The sequence below is a fragment of the Cetorhinus maximus genome, chromosome 21 (assembly GCF_964194155.1).
Source record: "Cetorhinus maximus chromosome 21, sCetMax3.hap1.1, whole genome shotgun sequence".
In the NCBI taxonomy this organism is placed as follows: Eukaryota; Metazoa; Chordata; class Chondrichthyes; order Lamniformes; family Cetorhinidae; genus Cetorhinus; species Cetorhinus maximus.
In genome coordinates, this window is record NC_135899.1 from 5,083,636 (window position 1) to 5,106,772 (window position 23,137).

Below are 23,137 nucleotides of genomic sequence, written 5' to 3' on the forward strand. Positions count from 1 at the left end.
TTACAAAGATTTCTCTTCAGGCTTATTTCATGGTTTCTTTTTTCCTACTCAGTGTAATGATTGACAATACACCGACCTACACCTTCAGCAACATCACAACTATTCTCACTGTAACACATCCTGCACCATATCATCAACACCACATGCATTAGGATTAGTCATTATTGGTTAACATATTGGGGCTAGGATTACAAGATTATATTGTCCGCTCTTTTGTCTCAAGACGAATCCTTTTCCAGTTCATGTTTTATCTGTCGCCGACAGGACATAGAATGGGCTCATGAATTGTTCCTTTAAGAACTGTCTTCTGGTTTGACACTGACCTTCTTTGACAAGGAAGACATTAAGGGCAGTAGACTTTGGTGTTACGGTTGCTCTGGTTACATTCAGTCATCAGACAGAACTGTCATCAGTCATCAGAATAAACTGATACCAGGTCCAAGTGATCACCTGATTCAGTTGGGATGTCTCCACTCATTGCTGCTTTTCACCTTCACCAAAATGTCCATTTCAGCCAGAGGTACTCGCACTCCCATTTCCGACTGACAGTGTAACTGATTGTTAGGGGGGAATATAGGGGTACATTAAGAACTTATTGAAAGGGAATGGATGACTTAAAATATCCAATGCCTGCAAGTACAGTTAAACGCCAGACTGGACAGAGAGGAATCTGAACCTTGCACACCCTCAGAGCCTGTGACCATCAGCAAGGTCAGGCCGAACAGAGAGGAATGCAAATGCAATAGGTTGGGTGTCTTAGGAGTCAGACTGGAGCCTTAGGTTGAAAAACAACCAAGATTGTGTCTGTTTATAGCAGATAGGGAAAGAACAGATGGTCCTAGTTGAGATGGGAGGGAAGGTCTCCGCCGGGGGTGAAAGTAGGGACAGATGATGCCTGTACCTTGGTACCTTTGTTACTAGAGAGATGTCTGTTTAATGTAAACCTATATGTTGACGAGATCAGAATCTGGAAACTGTTCTTGTGCGTGATCAATAATGTATAAATATGGTGAACACTTGCAGTTTAGCAGAGTGCTATCTCAAGCTACATTGGGATGGCTCTCCCCTTGCAATTGCTCGAATAAACAATCGTGACCTGTACCTGAGACTCCTGTGGTCCGTTTGTCAAAGTGACCACATCAATTTGGCACGGTCGGCAGGATACTCAGATCGGATCCTCGGGACGGCTGTGCAAAGTGGGTGAGTATATTTAATTACCACCCGTAGTTAGTGCAGTAAGCCTACCCGAGAACGGTCCCGTCAAGTATCAAAGAATCGGGAGGAGGACTCAGGACAGGAGATAGGAGGTGCCGGGGGTAAGAGGCGGAGCCGTGCAGGCGGGCTAGCGGTTTGAAATATAATCTTGGCCGAAGCCGCGCAGGGAGGCCAGACCCCAGTTAAGAGGAGGCGGAGCCGAGCTGGTGGGTTACGGTTTGAAATATAACCTTAGCCAAAGCCGCGCAGGGAGGCCAGACCCCAGTGCAATAAGTGAAACCGCACATACCGCAAGTAACTAAGTTGTTCGGGCCGCGCGAACATACCACGCAGAGATAGAGGGGAATAAGAACAGAGTCAGGAAAACAGAATAGCACTATGGAACTCAACTGGGGAAGCGCGGACTCCATTACGAGGTTCATAGCGGAACAGCAGTCAAAACTAATCACAAAAATGCAGAAAGAGGGGTGGAACCCACAGGGAACCTCCGGAGAACAAAAACAGTGGTGGTTAGAGCAGAAAAAGGATAAGGAAAAGAAAGGGGTGATGGTTATTATTATCTTGTACCTGCAGTTGTGCAGACAAATTAATACTAAGTTCCAGTCGATTAGAGAGAGAGAGAGACAAAGTCAGATCCAGGACAGATCAGAGCAGTGGCGGCAGCCTGTAGTGATACTGATTAAGAGGGGAGAGCTCCGAAGGAGAAACCTATGATGGAGTTGGGACAAAACCGCCCTCATATGAACCAACCGCCCCCACTGTGCCCGATGAATTCCATGGTCCCTATGGCAGTAACTGTTAGGAAAAGTAAAGTCAGGAAAGGCGAATTAAAACCCGAAGGGAGAAAGGGGGCTGAGGAATAGGGGGAGGATGAGGAGATTGAGAGGGTCACGGAGAAAGTTAAGCACGTACCATTCAGCCCGGGGGAGAAGCAGGTTTTGCTTAAAGAACTGCTGAGACTTAAAACTCGGCATAGCAACCCAGGTTTTCGGACCAAACTGCGGGAAATGCAAGATTTCCATGCAATGCACCGCCTTGATACCCACATACTGGTGAAGGCTAAATGCCCAGGGGATATCTGGGAAAGATTACGCCTGCAGTTTAGAAGTGGAGACTGGGCGAAACCTGGGGACGTCCCAGATCGGGAGAAGGCGATAGCCCTGCACAGGGACTTTGAGGAGGCAGTTAAGGAAACCTTGGGGGAGGGAGAGACGAATTGGGGGCGTAAAATGTCCCGTGCGGAATGATGAAATTTTCCTGAAAATGTGGAAGGATGATTGGGGCCCAAAAGGTCCGCTACTGAATTTTCTGTAACTTAAATAATGAATTGATCTAAGTTACAAGAGCTGCTTGTGCTGAAGAGAGAGAGAGAGAGGAAGAGAGAAAAGGGGGGTACCCCTAGGGAGGTTAATGAGCACTGACAGGCAGGAGCTGGGGAAATGTGAGCTTTTGTCAGTTTGATTGTCCCTATAGGTGGAGCCTCCAAGATCCCTTTATTCCCCCACTGCTATTTGAAGTTTTGTTTAGAATATGAGAGTTTTAAATCATTAAACAGGGTTAGATGAACCAACCTTTGTACCACCCCCTTGCAGACAAGTATCACCAGTTTCCAAGCTGATTGGGATTGATACATACGAGTTACATTAACTCAGAGTTAGTATTCTAAAATTCTGAGGGGAAAATTACCTGAAGTTCAAGGGATTCTAGAAAACCAAAAGGCATAAATACACAGTCTAGGTGGTTCCAATGGATAAAAAGGGGTTTATTTTGAAGAGATGAATTAAATATGAAAGGAAATCTGCAACCCAACAGCACTTTAATTTGAATTTGGGACAACCTTGAGATGTGAAGTGCAGTGAAATTTAACAGGTTACTTTGAATAACGAGGATGTTATCCAAAGGTAAAGAATGTGTCGATAAACATACGGGAATTATAACTTGGATACAAGTCAATACACATAAGAAAGAGGTTGTTTTAATTTTGATAGCATAAATTACATTTCTTACAAAGTTTAAAATTTGAGGTTTGGTTCCTGATAATTTCTCAAAAGGGAATTTTCATTTTAAAAGGTTTGACAACAATTGGCACTAATTCAAATGCTGCAAGCTTTTGTATTTGTAAGTCTGTTCCCCAAATATGAAGCTAAGCTCAAGACCTTGACAGAGTTTGGCAGAAATCCAATTTTTGGCAGAGTTAATGAATCTGGGGTAATTCTAAAAGAAACGGGTCAGACACAATTTAGTGAGTTACTTTTGAGACAATAAAGTGTTGTTTGAGAAAGGGATAAGGAACATGTCAATGCCTGATTTCTGTTTTTAAAACTGTTATGAGAATATTTTATTTATTTTAAAGTCTCTCCAGGCAACCTGAACAAGATAAGATGGCAGCTGTTGCATGTGTAAAATGTTATGAGGCAAATAGGAGAAAGAGTTAGGCAAAGAGGACACAATATACAAACTGTTTTAAGGGAACTGAATTTGATAATCTGGCCATCAACTGAGACATTGGAAATGCACAGGGGGAGATAAGCAAAGATCTAGAGACAGATCCTCGGTGACACGGAATAGTTAATACGGCCTAAAGAGCAAGGAAACATTATAAACGATCAAGGCAATAGAGAAACTGACCTTAAAAGAATCTTAGGATCATGGTCAGGGGAAAAAAAACTTAGAAGTAAAACTATGTGGAATCTTCAGAAATTGAAATGTAAGGAGAAATAATACTTAACAACAATTTACCACAAGGTGGATATAGGTAAAGGGAAGGCTGGAAAAAGGCTAAATAGATGTATTACTAATTGTATCAATGTGCCTGCGAGCTACAAAAAGTAAGACCACAGGATTAACACTATGATGACAGACAGTTAAGCAGATCCCAGAGAGAACCGTCACTGGAAGTGAAGATACTGAGCCATTGAAAGATAGGATAAGAAGGTGCACTGTAGAGTTGTGGAGGCAGTTTAAGGAATTGAGGTCCAACGTGGGACAGCAGCAGGAGACAGTAGACTGGAAAGAGTGGAGGGGGCCTATCCAGATGGATTCAGTTCGGGGAACTCATTTCACAGGAAGAGTCATTAAAGAAATGTATAAGCTTAAATTTAAACAGAAATTCCACATTCCCTACCAGCCACAGAGCTCGGGGATGGTGGAAAGGATGAACTGAACTTAAAAAAAATCAATCACAAAAGCAATTCAAGAGACAGGGAAAAGCCCAATATTCTAATGCGTCTCAGGGCTACCCCAAGCAGGACCGCCGGGTTCACCCCACTTGAAATAATGACAAGGAGAGCAATGCAGTTACCCGAGGGAATCATAGTAGGAGTGGGAGATGTAGGAACACTAAAAGGAAGGAAGTTAGAGACCGACAGGTGATTAAGGATATGGAAACAGGCAAATCCAAAGAGCAACAATGGACCCCAAGTGGGGAATAAGGTGATGGTCAAGGTGAGCCCGGAGTGAACAGGCATGGACCATACGAGGTAATTATGACAGGTGATACATGTGCACTTGTAGATATGAGAACGGGAAGTAAATGGAGGCATTACACACAGTTAAAGATACATGACAATTGACCAAGCGGTAACCCGGAGAACGGGAGCCGATGTTAATGTCTCCACAGATCTACGATCCTGGTCATGTGCGTATCTGTACTGGCAACAAGGTCGGGGATCATCACTGCTCATCCCGCATCGCAGGAGGAACTTTGGTACAGCACAGACAGTGCCGAATGTGACACGCAACGGGGAATGATAAATGTAACAGGAGGAGAACAAGTGCTTTCGAGTTGTATTAAGGGTTTGCTTCAGATCGCGCATGGGAGGTCCGCCAATACCCAGCCACCTTCTACCTCTACTTCCATAGTCCGAGTAGAGATAATTGAAGCCCCTCAAACCACACTGACTGACTCACCCTGTCCGAGTATGAATCCAGGACCGACGAATGGTTTGGTACTGATTAATCAGAAGTTTTGTATGATAATGTACATCAAGAGCTGGTACCCGTAGTCTTGAACATACCCAGAATTGCCCCACCCCAGTGGTGCTCAACCCATATTCGAGCACTATATACGGCTCTAATGGGTCAGTTGATGACTGAAGCATCTCAGTTCAACGGCGAGATGCGATCAGGCTTGGAAGGGAACCGCGTTAAGCGCAGCCTGGTAAATGATGCCGCTATGATATTCAATATAGGGACATCAGTGGTTAATTCAGAACCTGGCAACTGTTGACCAGAAGGTCCAGACCCTGAGCTTTAATCTTAGGGAGATTTTAGAGCAGGGACAGGGAATTCATAACACCCAATTAAACACAGACCAGGATATGACATGGTTAATCCAAAGCCTGGCTACCATGCTCGAAAGTCATGCGGGGATTATCAACAAACTGATTGAAATAGGAAAAATATTTCAGACGAAGCGAGCAGAAATGATGTTTGCAGCACCTATGGATCTTGGGCACTGGAACAAGCCCGAGAGAATTTAAGACAGATTAATGAAGGGGTAGTTCCTTTATGGGTAACTAATGAGCATTTATTTAATCTTTCATGACACAAGGATCATGACTTGACTGGTTGCCAGTTTAGAGGTTTAACGCGTATATAGAATTAATGTTGAATATATAGTGAATAGCAATATGCTAATAGGCATTCTATTAGTAATACCTGTCATACCTATGTCAACACCCGGCAGGACATTTTATAGAGTAGAAAATATTGGGGTGATATGGGGGGATTACTATATTAAGTACCACGATATTCCACCATACGCAGTAGAGATAGAAGGAAATATAGTTAGCACCACATTAGAAGGGTGTAGTATAAAGGCCACCGTAGTAGTATGTGCACATCCAATATATGAGACGGAGGAAGTGAAGTGTAGATTTAAAGCAGCTGCAAACTGTACAATGGAAACCATATGGGCTGCAAAAGAACAGACCCATGTTGCATATACAGGGAATGGGAGATATTGTATCACCACGTGGCAGGAAAGAATCCAGTATGGGAGCAACTGGTTATTCCCCATCCATAATCATTCAGTGTGCCTACACCCACAGGTGCCGGCAAGGGTGGGGAAGGTGGAACTGGCTGAAATATACAATAGGGGAATGACTACTACTCAGGTCGTGAAAAACCTTAAAGATAACCTGAAACAGTATCTGAACCAGTTCTCCTATGAAATTCCATTATTACCAGAGCACCTAACCGCAATTCGGAGACAGACTCAGCAGGTATACAGAACTTACTATACACTGCAGCAACAGGTTAGAGCCTTAAAGAAGGATATAGAACAAATAGATTCCTCCACATGGTGGGAGGACCTGTGGAATTGGGGCTGGAACGTACAGATACACCCCTGGATTTGGATTATCTCCCATGCTCTAGTTATACTTCAGCTGATATTGATTATGTATCTAACATACTTGATTCATCGCACCCGGGAGTCACAAAAAAATGTGGCTCTGGGGGAGTTTTAACAGGTGGAGAAGGAATTTGGCAAGTCAGAGGTTTAAAGTAAAGGACCAGATGATACAGATGGTCTGACCAGTATTTTTTATGTACCAACGCTGGATACTTGGCCAGTATCAATGGGTGGCGGTGCGTAAAGGGACAGACAGTACCACTGTAATTGGCTACCTTGGGCTAGACCCAGGGCCAAAAAGGGGGGACTGTTAGGGGGGAATATTGGGATACATTAAGAACTTATTGAAAGGGAATGGACCACTTAAAATATCCAGTGCCTGCAAGTACAGTTAAAGACCAGGCTGGACAGAGAGGAATCTGAACCATGAACGCCCTCAGAGCCTGTGACCATCAGCAAGGCCAGGCCGAACAGAGAAGAATGCAAATACAATAGGTTGGGTGTCTTAGGAGTCAGCCTTAGGTTGAAAAACAACCAAGATTGGGTCTATTTATAGCAGATAGGGAAAGAACAGATGGTCCTAGTTGAGATGGGAGGGAAGGTCTCCGCCGGGGGTGAAAGTAGGGACAGATGATGCCTGTACCTTGGTACCTTTGTTACTAGAGCGATGTCTGTTTAATGTAAACCTATATGTTGACGAGATCGGAATCTGGAAACTGTTCTTGTACGTGATCAATAATGTATAAATATGGTGAACACTTTGTAGTTTAGCAGAGTGCTATCTCAAGCTACATTGGGATGGTTCTCCCCTTGCAATTGCTCGAATAAATGATCATGACCTGTACCTGAGACTCCTGTGGTCCGTTTGTCAAAGTGACCACAACACTGATCCTTGGATTTGATCGCTCAGCGTAAGTGATCCCTGGATTTGGTCTCTGATTGGTTCAGGTGGTGTGTGATCACTTTCTGATTGGTTTCTTAAGGGAGATGGTCATCTACTGAGGCATGTGGAGCTTCTCGATGTCAAATGAGGATACAAGCACAAACCAGTCACGTGATGCTAGTGTCCTACATAGATTACAATTAAGGAGAATAAATATTGGGTTAATCGATTAATGCACACATTACTAAACCACAAAAGCAGCCTGAACAGGTCCCTTCCCTGCAATGGATTAGCTATCACAATATTCAGGTTGTTAAACCATGACAGCATTCAGGAGTTTCCAATGCGCTGAATGTTATATCATTCAGTGGTGTTCAGAAAGCTTCAGTAAGTCAAACTGGTGGCCCTTATGGAGAAATGTAGACCAATATCTTATTATTTGTGAATTTAAAGTTTCATTTCCCAAACTCTGGCTCTGAGGTGTCTCTCCAAAAGCTCCTGTCTAACATTCCAGACAGGAGTTTCGCTCCTCTACCCAACACTGGGCAGAAGCTGTGTCCACACTCCAATAAAACTGCATCAGGAAGAAATCAAGACAAATTGAACAAATTGAATCCCCTGTCAGCTCGCGACCCGCTGTCTGGAAGCCGTGTGCACACTCACCACTCCCAGATTCAAATAGCTTTAGTTTCGAGTTTCCTGTATTGCTGAAAGCCACTAGGGCAGTGATTTCCTGATTGTTGTAGGGTCTGAGTTACAGTTTGGTAGGTCTGAAGAAGCCTTAATAGTTATACGTAGGTTAACTGTAAGCCCTTACTGACTCTTAGAACTATTTGCGAATATACACTAAAGGGTATAAGCTCGGAGCTGTCTCCATGCTTGCTGGTACGCATGGCTCTGTCCAACACAAGATTGATTCTAGGACATGTGCTCTCTTACATCACTGCGTTGGCAGTACTGTACTCAGTTCCACAGTAACCCTACATGCACCAGGCTCTAATACCACACTGATGAGGTTTACTGCAGCACTCAAGGAATTATTAATATAAACTTGGTTCTGTCAGCTTTTACAGAAGGGTTAGAGGACACGCAGTGTAGAATTGGAGTTCATTACATGTCTGCCTTATCAGGAAACGTTAGATACTTTGCACTATGTAAACAGGGGGAGTGGGGGGCGGGGGGGTGGGGGGAGGCGGAGGGGGCGGGGCTAACGCCTGCTTGACTTCCCCTTTGCAAAGCTGCCTTCAACACAGCCGGGAAAGGGCCAACTCAGTCCAGGAAACCCTGTTTCACAAGCTGCCTATAACCAAAGGCCTTAAAAATAGATATCAAAATGTGCAGCCTTGGAAATGCAGTCAATTTCACTGCAGTTTCAGGACTAGCACCTTGGCTCCTCCTGATTGTGAAATCCTTTCCCGATCACTGGCAACAGCTGACTGGAAGATCAGTGCAGGTAAAGTTCACACTGCTAACATTGTAATCACCAGGAGAGCCGAGGCCATGTAATTGCTGTTCATAATCGAGATCTACATCGGTTTCTAACAGAGAGACGGAGAGAAAGTCACTTTCTGCAGCAAACAAAAGAGCAAAATTAAATGAACAGCCAAAAAAATGCACATTGGCCAATCAGGAGAAGGTTTAGAAGCAGGGGGGCAGGGCCTGTATTTCCATGGGCCATTTCAAATCATCACTGCAAGATTTTGTCCATCAGGAATCGATGAACAGCCTGACTCCTCTTTTATCGGATTAAGGGAGCCTAATTATGTGGCCCAATCTTCTTCTTGAGTTCTTTGCCCGACAGCGGGTCTGACCCATAGTGCCGCAACCTCCACCAGGGGCGGGACAAGGGGGAAGGTCCCGAGTCCACCCCAGCTGGAATGGGGGTCTAATCCTACGCGATTGGCACCAATCTGATCCACACCGGTCTTCCAGCCAATCTGCCCCCTACCCCCACCCCACTCACAAAGGAGATAGGGACTTGATAGGGGAGATACTGGGAGGCTGTTTCCACTTTTGGAAGAGACTAGAACTAGGGGTCACAATTTAAGAATAAAAAGTCTATCGTTTAAGACGGAGAAGAGGAGAGATCTTTTCTCTCAAATGGCCACTAGTGTGTGGAATTCTCTTCCCCAGACGCTGGGTCATTGAACTTATTCACGGCTGAGTTAGACAGATATTTCAGAGACAAGGGAGTCAAGGGTTATGGGGGGGGCAGACAGCAAAGAGGGTTTGAAGCACAACCCGATCAGCCATTATCTTATTGAACAGCAGAGCAGGCTTGAAGGGCTGAATAGCCAGCTCCTGCTCCTAAGTCCTGTGAGTCCAAGTTGCTACGGCAACATACACTTTTAAATGCATATGGATAGTGATGGTACAAGCTCCAATTTCTTTCCATCACATGTCCGATCAGGAATCTCTCCTACTCTTACCACTTGCTATTGCTGTATGTTGGAAGGAGTTTTACAAGTTGATAATCAGCCTGTCTGGCCAAGTTATGAATACATCTTCCTTGGTCATCAAGCCCATTGAACACAGATGACCTGTAAAAGAACGTCGACATCAGTAAAAACCTTTTTTTTTTGCAGTGAGAGGTTAGGAACTGGAATACTCTGCCTGAGAGTGTAGTGGTGTTAATCGAGGCTTTCAAAAGGGAACTGGATCATTATCTGAAGAGAAAAAAATTGCAGAGCCACATGGAATCGGTGGGACTAGGTGAGTTGCTCTTTCAGAGAGCCAGCACAAACATGATGGGCTGAAAGGTCTTCTGTGCAGTAGCCATTCTATGATGAGGAAGGATGGGGGAGGCTGAGGTGAAGGATAAAGGCTGACACTGGCTGGTTGGGCCTAAAGGCCTCTTTCTGTGCTGAATATTCTATGTAATTCATTGAGTGAACTCTGACCTACAATTTCACTTGTGAAGTGCAGCCACTTTCAGGACAGACACAGTTGTTAACCCACCAGGAAAAACTCAGCAGGTCTGGCAGCATCAGCAGAGAGGAACACAGTTAACGTTTCGAGTCCGAATGACCCTTCAACAGAACTAAGTAAAAATAGAAGAGAGGTGAAATATAAGCTGGTTTAAGGGGTGGGGGTGGGACAAGTAGAGCTGGATAGAGGGCCAGTGATAGGTGGAGATAACCAAAAGATGTCACAGACAAAAGAACAAAGAGGTATTGAAGGTGGTGATATTATCTAAGGAATGTGCTAATTAAGGGTAGAAAGCAGGACAAGCAAGGTACGATATAATTTATATAGATTTTTCTTTTCTTATTATGTTTCTGCTCTCACTTTCCCAAGCCCAGGAATCTGTCAAAGAATAACTACAGCAAATGCAGGTTACTTCAGGAAAGAGTACAATTTATTAAGCGCTGAACCGTACAATGGCCAATGGGAGAGATCATCTAGATCTGCTTGAAGTTACAGTGTTCAACAAGCAGTATTTATACAGTACAATTATGCGACTCCAGCATATTTACACAGTGATCTTATTAGCTTGAGTGATCTTATTAACTTGCCCTTCTTTATTCTCTTATAATTATATCTATGTTACTATGTTAGCTAATTGATTTTGCTTACCTGTACAGTTTCTTGATCATCCCTTATCTCTTCTAACATTCATTCCATGAAACACATCTTCTCCGCCGATGCTGCCAGACCTGCTGAGTCTTTCCAGGTAATTCTGTTTTTGTTTTGGATTTCCAGCACCCGCAGTAGTTTTTTGTTTTTAACATCTGTTTGTGTTTATTGTGTCATGCATCCTTTTTATCTACTCTTTGCCTAACCTTTGATCTCAGGTCATTTCACGTGCCCAGGCTTCTTGTTCCTATTTTTCTGTTCTTGCTTCCCTTTATAATTTAACCCTTTAGGTGATTTTTCTTCCTCAAATCCCCAGATTTTAGGGGAACAGCAAATAGGATTTTAGGACTGGACTCATTGTCACAACCACACTGACCCATTTTCACAGCCTCTCTCTCAATTCCTCTCTCCTCCACAAACACCTATTTGTGTCGGTCACCAACCCCAAAACGCTATCTCTCTTTTGTTAGAAAGTGAATATTGCCTTCCCCTTTCACATCTGACTTCCTCATTTTAATTTGGCACTCGACTGCTTCATCGCAGTAAACAGTGTGCTGGGGACAAAAGCCCCTTTATAATCTGCAAAGGTTTAATCCAATGATTTTGAGAACCCTTGTTTGTTTCTGTAAAAGAAGCTCTGGCTCCTGAACCTTTTCAAACAACCTTAATTGCTGTATTTCAGGTTGAACTGGGTGTGATGGCTCCACCATTGGTAAATGTTGACTCAGCCACAGGGCTTCACTCTACAACGACCAGAAAATCCAATTGTTTGCACAATTGATTATAATCTTCCACCCAGTTACTGAAGAAGGTTGTGAAATATGCCTGTGAGTGTTTGAGCCAAACTTTAAATATTTGTGTTGGTAACGTATGAATATTTTTCTGGCTGTTTGTATTTATACACCAGCTGCTTGCTCACAGCTGGGACAGGATTTTATGTCTCACGGGCAGGCGCCCGCCTGACCTGATCGGGTGTAAAATAGTGCGTGATGATGTCGGGCAAGCGTCCTGACGCCATCGCGCACTTGCACGATATTTTGGTCAGTGGGCGGGTGCGAGAGTTGGCAGCACGCCCACCGACGATTAAGAGGCCTATTAAGGCCCTTAATCAAGTAACTGAAAGCAATTTTTCGCTGCCCATCCAACTTTACGTTGGACGGGTGAGCGAATTGGCCAGGGTGCCTTTGGATTTTTCATGAAGCCTCATCCATGGACGGGATGAGATTTCCAACAGTAATTTAAAAAGTTTTTTCTTACACGTAATTTTTATTATGTATCTGCTCTCGTTACTGAGTTCAATGTCGGGGCATGTTTTTCACATTTTTAAATGGCAGCTCCTTGCTTTCGGGGTTGGGTGGGGGGGGGGTGGGTTTCAGTGCGTGCCCCTTACCCCATCCATGCGCAGACTTTTGCGCTCGCAATCCTCCTGCCCCCCAACCCAGGCAGCGCTGGGCTCCTCAGCGCGCCTTTCACGCTGGTTGGCTGTTAATTGGCCAGCCAGCGTGAAATCGCGGTCGGGGCCCGACTGCAGGTGGCAGATCGCTTCGCGGCCGCTCCCAGGCCTGCCCACCACGCCCACCTGATAATCAGTAAATCCTGAGCCTGGTTACCTTATACCAGGATGTTGTGCTTCAGCGCTGGGAAAGCACATCAGGAAATTCTTAACTGATCACCAATAATGTTTTAATGGTCAGAAAGTCAAGTGTCAGGGATGTGGAAAATCCCAATATCCACTTCCTGTGTGTGTGTGTGTGACAAAAATCCTGAAGTAAAATTGTTGCTTCACATTGCGTGAAGATTTGTTCCTCTTCTTGCTACATATCCCATTAACCTGTGGGACATGCAGGAGTGACATCCATTGGAGGTGGGGACTGCTGCTGTCTGCTTCCTTACACAAGTGGCCACTCTTTTTTTACAAGTGTAGATGGTGAGGATCAAACTTTTGAGGCCATCTCCCTTCCCCCTGAGTCTACCACAATCACCCAAATGATTGCCTGCAGGACTCTGGCCCACCAGAGAGGTGAGAACAAAGGAACAGGAGGAGGCCATTTAGCCTCTCAATCTGTTCAGCCATTCAGTGAGATCACGTGAGGGGCGGGTGGGGTGAGATGCAGTCAGACCTGCCAACCCCAGTAAGCCAAGGGTGGGGGAGTGTGGTGGGGCTGGGACAGCAGGGAGGCAAGCTGGTTAAAAGACTTTGGCCCAGTTGTTATAGAAACTGTTAGGCGCACTAACCCTCAGCACTCACACTCCCTCACCCCACCAGCATACGCCACATGGTGCCTCATACCCTCCATGCCAAGCCAATGTCAACTAATGCACTCCACCCATCTTCCATGATCTCACATACCCTTCATGCCATCTCCATAGCCACTCACCCAGTATCCACCATTGGCAGACCTCAGGAGCCATGTGGAGATTAGACAGGCTTCTAAAAATCTAGTGTAGCTCTCATTATATACATTTGATGCTGACTCATTAACATTCATTCCCTCCACCACTGATGCACAGTGGCAGCAGCGTGTGCCATCTGTAAGGTGTACTGCAGGAACTCACCAAGGCTAATGAGACAACACCTTCTAAACCTGAAGCCTCTACCACTTACAAGGACAAGGGCAGCAGACACATGGGGACATCACCACCTGTAAACTCCCCTCCAAGCCACTCACCATCCTGGCTTCGAACTATATCACCATTCCTTCACTGTCGCTGGGTCAAAATCCTGCAATTCCTTCCCTAACAGCACTGTGGATGTACCTACACCACAGGGACTGCAGCGGTTCAAGAAGGCAGTTCACCACCACCTTCTCAAGGGTAACTAGGGATGGATGACAAATGCTGGCCCAGCTAGCGCCACCCACATCCCATGAAAGAATAAAAGAAATCACCCCTTATAATTTTAAATTCAATGAAGTAGATACCTAGGATGTTTAATCTCTCCTCATAGTTTAACCTTCAGAGTTCATGTATTATTTTAGTAGACCTACTCTGGACTGGTCAATATAGGTGTGGAGCCCACATCTGCTCACAGTAACTCTGGATGTGGGCCGACCAGGACTATTACAACTGAAGCATGACTTCTACCTTCTTTTAATTTAATTCTCTAGATATAAATCATTCCATTATTCTTTTTGATTGTTTCCTGTACATGGTCTTGTTGTCCGCTATTTCGGCGAGCTTTTTGAAAGTACTCTGTTCTATCCATTTTGATCCAAAGTGTATGACCTCATATTTGCCCATGTCACAATCCACTTGCCACAGTTTGGCTCATTCGCTTCATTTATCAATAGCTTTGTTATTTTAAGCTTCCAGCAGCACTGCTTACGATGCTGCCTATCTTTGGATATATGGCTCTCTCTATGCCTTCAGGTCATACAGTGAACAGTTGAGGCCCCAGGACAGATCTTTAAAGAAGATGACTAGACACAACCTGCCAGTTATAATAGCTGCCCATCACCCTGATTTGCTGTCTCCTTCACTCATCCAATTTCCTAACCAGGTTAATAATTTGACTTCAATTCCTTGAGATTCATGTTTTAGGAGGGACTTTATCAAATGCCGACTGGAAGTCCACATAAATACCATTCTTCAATCCACTGCTTTAGTCACCTCTTCAAAAAAATTCAATTAGGTTCATCAGGCAGGAAGTACTCCTTATAAATCCATGCTGACTCACTCTGATCATTGGTTACAATGATGTTTCAGTCACTCTATTCTTAATAATAGACTAGAAACTCACTGGGTGGAATTTTCTGTGCCCGCTGGCAGCGGGTGTGATAGGTGGCACGTGTGGACAATATGGTGCGATATGGTTCATGACGGCGGGAAGGCAGGTCGCGATCATCCGCTTGGCCTGCCGATAGCGGGCCGCGTTTCCCGCCAACGCTTGGTAGGGAGCTCATTATAATACATCGGCATCTCATTGAAGGGCCATCCCGCCAGGGTCTTAGACCCCACTGGATCGCCCGTCCACATCAGCGGGAAAGCACGCCGCCGTGTTTCACAACAGCACCCAGGCGATGTGCACTTGGCGGCCTTCACTTTGGGGGAACTGAGGGGAGTGAGCAGCAGCGTTCTCCACAGCTCACCAGGGTCACCTGTTACTCTGCAGGCCTCAGGGGAGCTGGGGGGCCCGGGGTGATGTGCCACCCAGGCCCACAGGCGACTGCTGCCCTGGCACTGCATTCCATACACAAGCAATCGAGGTGGGAGACAGGGTAGGCGAGGGAAGTGGCCATGCAGTACGGACACCTGTATAAACTGAGCACCCCTCTGCAACTGAGACAGTTCAGGCGCAGCCACAGTGATATGATTGGGGTCGGGCTCCTAGCCTGCCCACCCACGCGAGCAATGTGGAGGCAGTGTGAGACTGGACCATCACTGTGGTCTGAAGCTGCACAGAGCACAGGGAAGAGGCCCTGGACTGAGACACCTGCCTTTTATCTTGTGCAGAAAGGTTTCACATCTGAGTGACAAGGACACTGCTCATCGGAACAAGCAGCCACAGGCAGGGAGACATTCTTAGGAGTTTATTGACAATAGTGAACAGTATGTACAATGATCAACACATGCCCAAGCTGTGCAACTATTTTTCCTTAACTGCCCTAACCCTGTCTTGGGGCTCCCCGGACATCCACAGCAGAGGTGGAGGCGGCCTGCTGACTGTGAGTGTCCTCTGAAGGGCCAAGACTTGGAGGGCCCCAGCCTGCTTTCGGAGGTCCTGCTGTGAGGCAGTGGCACCCTCCCCGGCCTGTGAAGTTGGATCTGCAGAGGTCACATTTAGATGGGCCGGACACTCCCGGAATCACCTGGGTGGATGGCCCCGGAGCGTGCACCTGCTGATGCTGCTCCCTATGGGTGTCCGAGGGCCCCAGGCTGACTCCTTGAGGAGCAGGGACAGCTGGAGTGAGATCGAGCTGCCCGGCACCCCTCTCACATACACACTTTAGAGGCCAACTATGGCATCAGCGATGGAGTTCAGCCCGCGCAGAAGTGCAGGAGCGACGTCCTGGACCAAGGTCTCCATGGCGGCCGCCATCCTGCCAGTGTTGCCCTCGGTGCATTGCAATGCCAGCGCTATCATCTCAGCCTGAAGGCGGATGGACTCCTCCGTCGTGCCTTGCAACCTGAGGAGTGCAGCTGACATCCCTTCCTGATGTTCCCGAGTTTGCCTTTGAAGCTCCAGCAACTGTGACACAGCCGAGTCCAGAGGCTCATCATCTGACTCGAACTCAACAGGTTCCTGGCCTCCAGCAGCCCTCCGAATGCTGGGGACCTGGGAATTCCCCGCCGTGGCCTGCTGTGGATCAGACTGTGCACTGTGCTCACCAGTATGTGATCCCGCGCATATTCTAAAGCCAGGTCCCACTGAAGTGTGTGTCCACGCACTGGTGGAGAGTGTGGGTGAGCGCTGTGATGGAACTTGTAGGGGGACTTTGGATGTGCCTTCCGAACTGGCTCAGAGGCCCTGGTTCATGGGCTCCAGCAGCTCTTGGAGTGATGTGCCTGCGGATGCAAGGGGAGATAACTAGTGCATGGCAGTGGCCTGTGAAAGGGGACACATCACTGAAGGCATGTTTGTCTGATGGATGTGGCACTGCTGGATCCTCACTGACCTCGAAATGTAATAAATTCTCCAGATATAGGCAGTGCTGTCATTTATTACCCGTCCCTAGTTGCCCTGAGAAGATGGTAATGGGCTGTCTTCCTGAACTATTACAGAGGCTAGTTGGGAGTTAACCAGGTTGGAGTAGGTTGGAGTAACAGGACAGTAATGAACTAACTGGCTTTTATGTGACAACCCAATAGTCACATGGCCACTTTTACTGGTACCAGTCCTTTTATTTCCAGAGTTTTGTTCAACTGGACTCAAATAGACTAGAGTGTTGGCTTTGACTCTGTGATGCTCCATTGCTTTGCTAATCTGATTCCTATCATGCTTCAAAGATCAAAGTCCAGGCCTCCCTGTCGCTTGCCATTTTAACACACCACCCTGCTCTCATGCCTACATGTCTGTCCTTGGCCTGCTGCATTGTTCCAGTGAAGCCCAGCGCAAATGGGAGGAACAGCAACTCATCTTCCGACTAGGCACTTTACAGCCTTCCGGACTGAATATTGAGTTCAACGCCTTCAGACCATGAACTCTCTCCTCCATCCCCACCCCTTTTTAAATCCCTTTCTTCAAAATTTATTTTTATTTTTTATCCACTCATTTCTATTTTTATTTATTTTTACTTTTATTGAATAATTCATCGTTTTATCCTCTTTTTTAATCCCCCCTTTTTCTATCCTTTTCTCCCCACCACTAACCCCTCCTCTACCCCACCCCCACTAGGGCCATCTGTCACTTGTTACATGTTGTTCTTTCCAGAGTGCTTACCCTTGTCCTGCTATTATCACATTCTGCTTTCTTACCTTAATGCCACCATCAGCACTTCCTTTAGCCAGTATCACTACCATTAACATTCCCTTTATCCTTTTGTTCATGATATCTCTGGCAATCTCTCCTTTGCCCCCACCTATCACTGGCCTTCTATCCAGCTTCACCTGCTCCACTCCCTTAAACAGTATAAATTTCATTACATAGATAAAAACAAAAAACTGCGGATGCTGGAAATCCAAAACAAAAACAGATACATTTGAAGGGACATGAGGACTTGAAACGTCAACTGTACTCTTCTCCGCCGATGCTGCCAGACCTGCTGAGTTTTTCCAGGTATTTCTGTTTTTGTTTTAAATTCCATTACATTTCTACTGCTCTGTAGCTCTGAAGAAGGGTCGTACGGACTAGAAACGTTAAGTCTGTTTCTCTCTCCACAGTTGCAGTCAGACCTGCTGAGGGTTTCCAGCATTTTCTGTTGGTGTTTCAGATTTCCAGCATCTGCAGTATTTTGCTTTTATCTTGGAAATGGCTGGCACGGCTTCGCACCGGATTTCTGTTTTAAGGAGGTACACAAGACCAGTTCGGAGAAGTACCTGTCATTTCCAAGTTCGTCGGATTTTTCCTTCTGGGAACTGGCCCGAGCTGCCCCTCCCGAATTGCACTGTGCTGATGACATGCAAACCTGGTATTTGTTTTGCAGTTTGTACAGAATGACTAACAGGGCAATTTATAGTCGGTTAATGAAAACTCCTTTCACTTTCATTTTGAGTACATTTAATACTTCTTCCCACTCAGCCTATCGGGAACAGCAGACAGTTCCTCGGTGGTAGTCGGATTGAAAGCAACTTCTCTTTTCAGCTCCAGCAGGCAGGTAATGTGTGAATTTAATAAAAGGGGTGATCGAGAATGTTTCAGTTGTTGGTGCTGTTTACCTTCATGCACCAAGACTGGGCATGGGCTGAAACAATGAAAATTAGTTTTACTAACTGGATTATAAATTGCTCCCACTTTACAGAAAAATAATTAACTATTTCTATAGCTTTTTTTATACACAGTCAAAAGGGCTTTTACAGCCAGTGAAGTCATTTTAACATGTAGGCAGCTGGAGCAGTGGGGGGATGGTGGTGCAGTGTTAACACCATTGGCCTAGTAATCAAGCATCCTGGGTGAATACCCTGTAGGGCGTGGGCCCAAATCCCACCACAGCAACTAGTGGAATTTCAAATCTGGAATATAAAATTAGTCTCAGTAAAATGAAATCATTGTGGATTGTTGCAAAAGCTCATCTTGTTTACTAAGATAAAAGCAAAAAACTGCAGATGCTGGAAATCAAAAACAAAAACAAAAGTACCTGGAAAAACTCAGCAGGTCTGGCAGCATCTGTGAAAGGGAGCACAGTTAACGTTTCGAGTCATGAACTCTCTCCTCCATCCCCACGCCCTTTCCGTTTCTTCCCCCTCCTTTTTGTTTTTTTCCAATAATTTATATAGATTTTTCTTTTCCCACCTATTTCCATTATTTTTAAATGTATTTCCATCCATTGTTTTATGTCTACCTTTTAGCCTTTTTCGATTCCTTCACCCCACCCCACCCCCACTAGGGCTGTTCTGCCGAAGGGTCATGAAGACTCGAAAGGTTAACTGATTTCTTCTCCACCGATGCTGCCAGACCTGCTGAGTTTTTCCAGGTAATTCTGTTTTTGTTTTGGATTTCCAGCATCCGCAGTAGCTTTTAGCTTTTTGTTTCTATCTGTACCTTGCTTGTCCTGCTTTCTACCCTTAATTAGCACATTCCTTAGATAATATCACCACCTTCAACACCTCTTTGTCCTTTTGTCTGTGACATCTTTTGGTTATCTCCACCTATCGCTGGCCCTCTATCCAGCTCTACTTGTCCCAGCCCCCCCTTAAACCAGCTTATATTTCACCTCTCTTCTATTTTTACTTAGTTCTGTTGAAGGGTCATTCGGACTCGAAACGTTAACTGTGTTCCTCTCCGCAGATGCTGCCAGACTTGCTGAGTTTTTCCAGGTATTTTTGTTTTTGTCAAGAGTAAGGACCCTGGCTAATTTCATTACCTCTTCCTCCCAAAGTGTGCTGAAGGTTTGCCGTGGACAGAGGATCTGTAGGGAGCTAAGACTTTGTGTGTGGGAACAATGTAAGCTGCTTATCTTTAGATTAGGCACAGAATATATTGGGTAGAGTTTGAGAGATCAGCAAGCAGAGCACTGGAGCTAATGAAGCCTTAGGCTGTGTGAATTGGACATTGAATCTGTTTAAACACAGCCTGGAGAATAAGCCAAGCCCCCATCGCTGCTTTGGTTGAGACTAGCTGTCTCAGTACTGAGTGGGGATTGAAACTGGGATCTTCCTGTTCTGATTTGTGTCAGTGTGACACTGTCTTGGAGGTGAGAACAATTAGGGCAGCTTTTTAGAAACTTCTTTATCGGTCGATATGTTCGATGAAGAGCGCCAAGTAACTGCAGCATTTTTATTATTTCAGGTTGTTAAAATGAATTCTGACACCTACATGCAGTGTCTGATTGAAAACACCCAGAAGGGGAAACTGGTGATCAATGAGGAAGCCCTGCAACTTCTCTCCAATATTAATGAGACGGTGGTGGTTGTATCTGTCGTGGGATTTTACAGGACTGGGAAGTCCTACTTGATGAACAGATTGGCAGGAAAGACTGACGGTGAGATTCATGGCCTGTTACTCGATGAGCTTTTGGTGACAATCTGAGAGGCGACTGTTGTGAGGGAGAGGGTACAGTGAGTTAGTGAACTGCTCAATGGATACTAGATAAACATGGGATCTTCCACTTCAGTCTTGATGGGCAAAATTGATCCCCTAGGCATGTGGTGAGGCTGTTGACCAATCACGTATGGTTACAGCATCCAAAAATTCTTCAGTTCCCATTCTATCACCAGAATTGTAACAGTATGACATCTCTCGTTTGCTATGATCCCTGTGATTGTGATGGGGGGAGCCATTTGCAGTTTGACTGGGCAATCTGATCCTGCTGGCAGTGTTGATGGGGGAGGAGTGGGGGTTCTGGAGTTTCACCTTGCCACAGTGTAAAGGTCATGGCTGCTCCAGCCGAAGATGTGGTGAAGTGGTCTACATATTAGTAGACTAGTAATCCAGCAGCCCAGGCTAATGCTCTGGGGGTGTGGGTTTGAATGCCACCACAGCATCTGGTAGAATTTAAATTCAATTACTTAAATCTGGAATTGAAAACGAGCCTCAGTAATGGTGACCATGAAACTATTGTCGATTGTTGTAAAAACCCATCTGGTTCACTAATGTCCTTTAGGGAAGGAAATCTGCCGTCCTTACCTGGTCTGGCCTACATGTGACTCCATCCCCACAGCAATGTGGTTGATTCTGAAGTGGCTGAGCAAGTCACTCAGTTCAAGGGCAATTAGGGATGGGCAACAAATGCTGGCCTTGCCAGTGATGCCCACATCCCATGAAAGAATACATTTTTAAAAAAATCAACGAATGGATAGATTTTGTGGGATTCAAGGTGATGTTTCCCTGAATGTAATTGATTCCCACTTGGAAGCTGATATTTCAGCATTTGTGGGCCTCATTTCCACCAAATGTTGCCTGTATCTTAAATGTAGTTAGAATTCTGGATAATAGAGGTGGAACTGCTGGGATTTTTTGCACTGATCCCGGTGATTTACTTTTCATCCTGCAACGGTTTCCTGGTGTTCACTGCTCTTGGTCCTCAGGCCTTAGCTCTCTGTCAATATGCCAAATCCACTGGAGCACAATATTAACCTGAGGCACCTCCAGAGGACTCCTTGATCAAACCTCGGCCGTCTCTGCTCCTCCATTTCTACTTGACCCTCTGATTTCACTGGACAATCTCCGGCTGTCAGATTATCGTAAAATCCCAATTGGATCAGCAATGTCCTTCAGGAACTCTTCTGCCCTTACACTATCTGATGTCCACATGACTCCAGTACCTCGCCAATGTAGCTGCTTCTTAGCTACCCTCTGAAGTGGCCTAGCCAACCGCTGAGGCGCAATAAATTCCAGGCTTGCCAGCGATTCTCACATCCCCATAATGAATTGTCTCTGTGGTTTCTTCCTCTGCTCCTCTTGCATCCTCTGCTTTTGAGGAGCTCAGCTTGTTACACCTCTCTAGCCTCTTCTTCAATGCCCTGGATCTCTACAAGAGTGCAGGTGGTGGCATAGTGGTACTCCAGAGACCCAGGGTAATGCTCTGGGAATCCGGTTTCGAATCTACTCAGTAGTTAAGAAACAGCTACATTGACGAGGTACTGGAGTTCGATGGAGGAATTTGAATTCAATGAAAATCTGCAATTCAAAGTCTGATGATGACTACGAAACCATTGCTGATTGTTGTATAATCCCATCTGGTTCACTAAATCTGCTGTCCTTACCTGGTCTGATCTGACCCACAGCAGTGTGGTTGACTCTTAAAATGCCCCTGAACAAGGGTAATTAGGGACGGGCAATTAATGCTGGTCTAGCCAGTGATGCCCATATCCCATGAACGAATAAAAAAAAGTACCAAGATTCCTACTGAGATCATCATCACTGCTTTCCCCCCTCAGCCTCTGCACTGAGTGACTTCTCACCCTCGATGGTTTTAACCTCCATGTCAACTCACCTTTCCTCCTGTCCTGTGAGTTCAATACGAAATAGGAGCAGAAGTAGACCATTCGGCCCCTCAAGCCTGCTCCACCATTCAATAAGATCATGACTGAAGTTCCACATTCCCATCTACCTCTGATAACTTTTGATTCCCTTGCCTAACAAGAATCTGTCTGCCTCTGCCTTAAAAATATTCAATGACCCCGCCTCCACTGCCTTCTGAGGCAGAGAGTTCCAAAGTCGCACAACCCTCTGAGAGAAAAAAAATTCTCCTCATCTCTGTCCTAAAAGGGCAATCCCTAAATTTAAAACAATGCCTCCTAGTCCTGGACTTATCCACAATATGATACATCCTTTCCACGTTCACCTTGTCAAGGCTTTTCAGGATCTTGTATGCTTCAATCAAATCACTCCTCCCTCTTCTAAACATGGTTTTTTATTCATTCATGGGATGTGGGCGTTGCCGGCTGGGCCAACATTTATTGCTCATCCCTAGTTGCCCTTGAGAAGATGGTGGTGAGCTGCCTTCTTGAAATGGTGAGTGACTTGGAGGTGTTCCCATCTATCTGCTGCCCTTGACTGTCTAGGTGGTAGTGGTCGTGGGTTTGGAAGGTGCAGTCGAAGGAGGCTTGGTGAATTCCTGCAGTACATCTTGTAGATGGTGCACACTGCTGCTACTGTGCGTTGGTGGTGGAGGGAGTGAATGTTTGTGGAAGTGGTGCCAATCAAGTGGGCTGCTTTGTCCTGGATGGTGTCAAGCTCCCTGAGTGCTGTGGGAGCTGCACTCATCCAGGCAAGTGGGGAGTATTCCATCACACTCCTGGCTTGTGCCTTGTAGATGGTGGACAGGCTTTGGGGAGTCAGGAGGTGAGTTACTCGTTGCATGATTCCTAGCCTCTGACCTGCTCTTGTAGCCACAGTATTTATATGGCTAGTCCAGTTCAGTTTCTGGCCAATGGTAACCCCCAGGATGTTGATAGTGGGGGATTCAGTGATGGTAATGCCATTAAACATCAAGGGGCGATGGTTGGATTCTTTCTTGTTGGAGATGGTCATTGCCTGACACTTGAGCGGCGCAAATGTTACTTGCCAC

General features: G+C 45.6%; 1 protein-coding gene across 1 annotated transcript in view; it reads left to right on the forward strand.

Moving 5' to 3' along the window:
* Nucleotides 1-18,219: 18,219 nt before the first annotated feature.
* LOC144695589 (guanylate-binding protein 1-like) overlaps nucleotides 18,220-23,137 on the forward strand; it is a 30,518-nt gene continuing 25,600 nt past the window's right edge. The window contains exons 1-2 of the mRNA XM_078566481.1: nucleotides 18,220-18,283; nucleotides 19,915-20,107. Of these exons, the coding sequence (XP_078422607.1) occupies nucleotides 19,924-20,107 (184 nt within the window). The 5' untranslated portion in view covers nucleotides 18,220-18,283; nucleotides 19,915-19,923. The remainder of the gene's footprint in view (nucleotides 18,284-19,914; nucleotides 20,108-23,137) is intronic.